Source organism: Pyrus communis, chromosome 5, assembly GCF_963583255.1.
Source record: "Pyrus communis chromosome 5, drPyrComm1.1, whole genome shotgun sequence".
Lineage (NCBI taxonomy): Eukaryota > Viridiplantae > Streptophyta > Magnoliopsida > Rosales > Rosaceae > Pyrus > Pyrus communis.
Genome location: NC_084807.1, coordinates 25,784,806 through 25,789,683, shown reverse-complemented (window position 1 = coordinate 25,789,683; position 4,878 = coordinate 25,784,806). Strand labels below are relative to the sequence as shown.

General features: G+C 34.6%; 1 protein-coding gene across 2 annotated transcripts; it reads left to right on the top strand.

Moving 5' to 3' along the window:
- The first annotated feature begins 2,131 nt into the window (after positions 1-2,131).
- LOC137733688 (protein ORANGE-GREEN, chloroplastic-like) lies at positions 2,132-4,677 on the top strand. Of its 2 annotated transcripts, XM_068472852.1 has the most exons (5): positions 2,132-2,502; positions 2,729-2,843; positions 2,953-3,069; positions 3,220-3,306; positions 3,514-4,677. In XM_068472852.1, exons 1-5 carry the CDS (start codon positions 2,276-2,278, stop codon positions 3,577-3,579), a joined length of 612 nt encoding a protein of 203 aa, XP_068328953.1. In that variant the 5' UTR covers positions 2,132-2,275; the 3' UTR covers positions 3,580-4,677. The 2 variants fall into 2 exon arrangements, 1 of the variants encoding a protein (XP_068328953.1); XR_011068519.1 differs by lacking the exons at positions 3,220-3,306; positions 3,514-4,677 and having other exon boundaries at positions 2,714-2,843; positions 2,953-3,202.
- The last annotated feature ends 201 nt before the right edge of the window (positions 4,678-4,878 follow it).

Sequence of the window (4,878 nt, the reverse complement as noted above, 5' to 3'; positions counted from 1 at the left end):
TCGGCGTTTTTTTTTTGTTTTTTTTTTTTGTTTTTGTTTTTGTTTTTTCGTTTTTTTTATTTTATTTTATTTTTTATTTTTTTTAATGTATGCAAAGAATTTGTCTAATTTTGAACGCATAAGAAATGAAAATAGTTAATTGAGTCACTCATTAAAAGTATTAATCTCACACCTGATCATCTTATATATGAAGGAGAATGTCTCATTTTAAGTTTTTATATTTTTTTATTACGAACAATATTTTACTCTAATATATACATCAAAGAGAGGGAAAATTGTTCAAACTTGAAACATAATGAGTTAAAAAATAAACCTCATCATCAGAACAATTCATCACTTGCAATTCACAATGTTTGCATGAGGCAAGTAACCCTCTCAACAGTGGCGCCTCTGGAGGAGGATGAAGTATTCAATCACATAGAACCTCCGATATCTCAAAGACGATCAACACATCTAAGGCCATCTCCAACCAATCTGGCCAAAGGGTCATAGGGCTAAAAATAGCTCGGAATGACACGAAAACCATCTCTAACTGAAAGCTAGGCCAAATGACTTGTGGGCCCCACCGGGCCAAACCTCCCAAATCAGGCCAACGGGCTGGCCATTTTCAACCAGCTAGCCAGCCGGCCCTCAAGCGGTAAAATGTCAAGCTTGACTTTGTGGCAGGTGCAACAATACCACGCTTTATTCGTTATTGTAGCAAGTGACACTCAAAATATGTCAGAAAATCTTATTTTAATATGGTAATTTAATTTAATTAATCATATTAATTCAATTACAATAATAAATTATTGAGCAATTATGTTTGGCATATGGTCATTTGACCCTCTCGGTTGGAGATAAGTTTTTTGTCAAATGGCTATGTTTAACCTATGACTATTTGGCCCACTTGGTTGGATATGATATAAAATATGATCTGACATTGTTTATTAAAACATAATTTCTTGCAGGACTATAAGGATAAACATTGAGAGATTTTTTAGTATGACCGGTACACGGGGTGGTACACCATATGTCATTATACAAATGGTGGGATATGCGTGCTAAAAAGTTAATAACTTAAAAAATAAAATTTCTCATCACTTCTATTAAAACACGTGGTATATCACTTGTGTTCCCGTCACAACTAAAAATTTCTCCTAAACATGACCATTTGGCCCTCATTCAGTTGGAGATGATCTAACTTTATGTTTTTGACGTTTATCATCTGATAATAAAATTTTAAATGTGACATACTAAACAATTACTCAAATCTAAAGACACCAGGTCCCTTATAAATCTTTTTTTTTTTCTTTCCGAAAAACAAAGGAAAAAAAAAATAGAAAACTTCATTTTAATCCTTAGCAAAGATGACTTTTAGATTAAAACTATGAGTAAGATTAAAATCTAATTTTAGTCCCTTGATACATTAATAACCTCGTTTATTCATTATATTTTGATTTTTTTAATTATTTCTCTTTTTCTTTCTAATTTTTAATGTATTAATTTTATTTCATTATAATTTTTATTTTCATTTCATTTATCGTAATATATTTTATTGTAAACATTTAGATAAACTAATTTTTGTTATACAATATATTTCGATGTACATTGTCTTCTTCATTTGTGTAAATTAAATTTATTATAATACATTTCGGTGCATACATTTAGGTACACACATTTTGGTACATACATTTCAATGCAAACATTTAGGTACATTAATTCAATATAATACATTTCGGTACACACATTTAGGTACATTAATTTAATATATTACATTTCGGTGCATATATTTAGGTACATACATTTCGGTACTAACATTTAAACACATTAGTTCAATATAATACATTTCAGTACTAACATTTAGGTACATTAATTGAGTCCTTCAAGTTTGAAGAATGTTAAATAAAATTAACAAATTAGAAAACTCCTTTTTGGTAAAAAAATAATTAAAATTTGTATGTTAATAAATTTAAATATTTAATGCGAGACATTAAATAAAATGCACATTAATTATTTTGAATGAAGAACACATCAAGAAATTATAATCAATATGTAATATAATACTAAGTTTATTTTAAATTTCAAAATTCTGATTAAAGTTAAAAATCCTAGAGTTCGGAAGTTGACCTAGTGTTCTGCACATGTTCGGTGCTTCAAGACATTTGTTTTGTCTCCACTTGAACCATCGCCATTTCTCAGAGAGCCTTCTTCTCTGCTTCTCTGGAATTTACCAGTGAAAGAAACCTGAAGAGAAACAGAAAGCTCTGCCTTCTGGTTTGAGAGAGAGAGAGAGATGCTCTGCTCCGGCAGACTTTTGGCCGTTTCTTTCTCCGTAAATCGGTGTTGTCCGTACAAACTGCATAGCTCCGGCTGCTCCAAATTCAGCTACGCAAGAAGCCCCATATCAACAAGCAGCTCCAGATGGCGATCCCTGGCCATGGCTTCTGAGCCCGACTCCTCCTCTTTCGCTCCGTCTGTCGATTCTGATCCCAATCCCGCCGCCGATGCAAACCCCGCCGGGTACTCCCCTCTCTCTCTCTCTCTTGGAAATTAACAGAAAATGGAAATATAAAGTTCCAAGCATTGGATTGTTACTTTGCACTGTGAAATTTATGAGATTGCAGACAGCTTACTGCTCTTTGAAAGTTTGTAACTTTATGTGAAAAACCCATGTGATTTATCCGATGTTGATGTTAATTAACCCAAAAATGATACGAAAATTGCTCTGTAGCCTGTAATTGTGCAGATTTTGTATCATAGAGGCGCCTGAAACAGTGCACGACTTTGCCACAATGGAGCTGCAGGAAATTCAAGATAATATTCGGAGTCGGCGCAACAAAATTTTCTTGCATATGGAGGAGGTGAGAGCGATTGCTAGTTGCTACCACTTTCTCAGTTTAGCATGTTTTAAATTACTCTCCAATTGCCATTAGAAATGTGTTCTTTAAGAATGAGCTTCGATATGCGTAGGATCGCAGGCTGAGGATACAACAGCGGATTAAACACGCAGAGCTTGGAGCGGTAAATGAAGATCAAGAAAACGAACTTCCTAGTTTTCCATCATTCATTCCATTTTTGCCTCCCCTGGTAAGCTGCTGCCCCTGTGAAGACATGTATTTTCATATCCCCGACATGTTTTAGCCATATTTTGTTGTAGCCTTTTGTCGGTTCATAAAAAATTGCGAGAACTAGTGTTTGTGCAAAGTATTAATCACAAGGTGAATGCATTGCTTGCAGAGTTCGGACAACCTTAAGCAGTATTATGGTGTTTGTTATTCAATTATTGCGGGGTTTATCCTTTTCGGTGGCCTCACAGCACCCTCCGTAAGTTCTTTATGCATTAACTTCTTGTGATTAGTTTTAACAGTCACTCGTAAACATTATTTTGTTATACTGGTCCGACAAGACGGTTTTGAATTTGCAAGTAAAAAAATGAGGAAACATGTCTAATAAGTGTAGTTTCTGCTTATAAAACATGGATTCGGGGTATGTTTCTAACTCTTTGCTGACAATTACGTTTACATCTTTCAGTTGGAGTTGAAGCTGGGAATAGGAGGCACATCGTATAAAGCAAGACATAAGGTCATCTTCAACTGAGAGGACTAAAGGTTTAAAAACTAAAAATGATCTGATTTATCGAAAATTCATCTCCAACCGATGATTAGACTATAATTCTATGGAGTCCATCAAACGATTATTGACCAAAGGGGTATCAGGCTGATCAAATATAGATTCGCCCTTTTTGGGGATCCAGCTTCTTAGTTACAATAATTGATTTAAATTAAACGGATAAATTTGAAAACATGCAACGGTAGTTCAATTAAATTAACCAATAAATGTAATGTATAAGGTTTAAAATAATAAATTATTAAGGGGTCATGTTTCGCCTTTTCGGTTAAAGACGGTCTATGAATATAGCCTGACATTGTTCATTAAAAAATAATTTTTTGCAATAATATAATTTTAGACAGGGTTATGTTTAGGCTTTTGTTGGAGATGGCCTAATATGTTGGATAAAGTTCAAGTTGATATCATTTAATTTCTAGGGACACCAATTAGTCGTCGGCAGCACCATCAACTTTCTCTGTGTTAAATTGTTATACACCAGTTGATCGTTTTGTTAAATGGTTGTACACTATTTGAACGTTTTGTTTCATACCACACAAAACACGGCCAGAGATCAGTAGAGTGAATTTTCCAGGAAGAGAGGAGAAAAGGGCAAGAGTACAGTAACTCGGCAAAGGAATACAAACGTGTTTAGGGCAGGCTTTCCATCCACACACCTCATTTACCTTTTGACTTTTGAGCCTACGCTAACACTACGCGTCTCCTAGAGTGCCCAATTAATTCCGTAATTAGACTGACCTACTTACCCATGACTTTGCTCATGGCAGGAGAAAAAGAAAATAAAAGGGCAATAGCATATGGCCACTGGTGGATCCATTAAGGGGCAAGGGGGTCATCTGACCCCTCAAATTCTGAATCTCTAGTAGTATGAGTGTGATTCATACGGATTGGTAATAATCCTTGTTGTCTCATATTGCCATAGAGAAGTCTTAATATGTTTATGAGAGTTAATTCGACTTTGGTTTGGATTGAAACTATGTGTTGATAAGCTTAAGAATAGAACTTGTACAAGGATTTGTTCTTGTATTCCTTGTTGGATTATTATAGGGTAATCCAGATTTTGTAGTATAAAAACCACAAGCCCCTGCTCTCACAAAAATACGCTCTTATTGTTCCAATTACCTATAACTTGGAGAGCATCGAATTTTGCAGAGAGGAGAAGGTTGTGTGCAGGTTTTCATGGTTTCTTATCCATGAAAGTGTCTGCAGGTATGTGTTGGTATAATTGCTGCAGTTCTTGCACTTATATTACATACATAATTTAAGGAT

Excerpts from the sequence above, each read along its gene's own strand:
- LOC137733688 (XM_068472852.1), top strand. The coding sequence starts at position 2,276 with ATGCTCTGCTCCGGCAGACTTTTGGCCGTTTCTTTCTCCGTAAATCGG. Across the intron at positions 2,503-2,728 it reads GCCGATGCAAACCCCGCCGG|ATTTTGTATCATAGAGGCGC; the intron begins GTACTCCCCTCT and ends GTAATTGTGCAG. Across the intron at positions 2,844-2,952 it reads TTTTCTTGCATATGGAGGAG|GATCGCAGGCTGAGGATACA; the intron begins GTGAGAGCGATT and ends CGATATGCGTAG.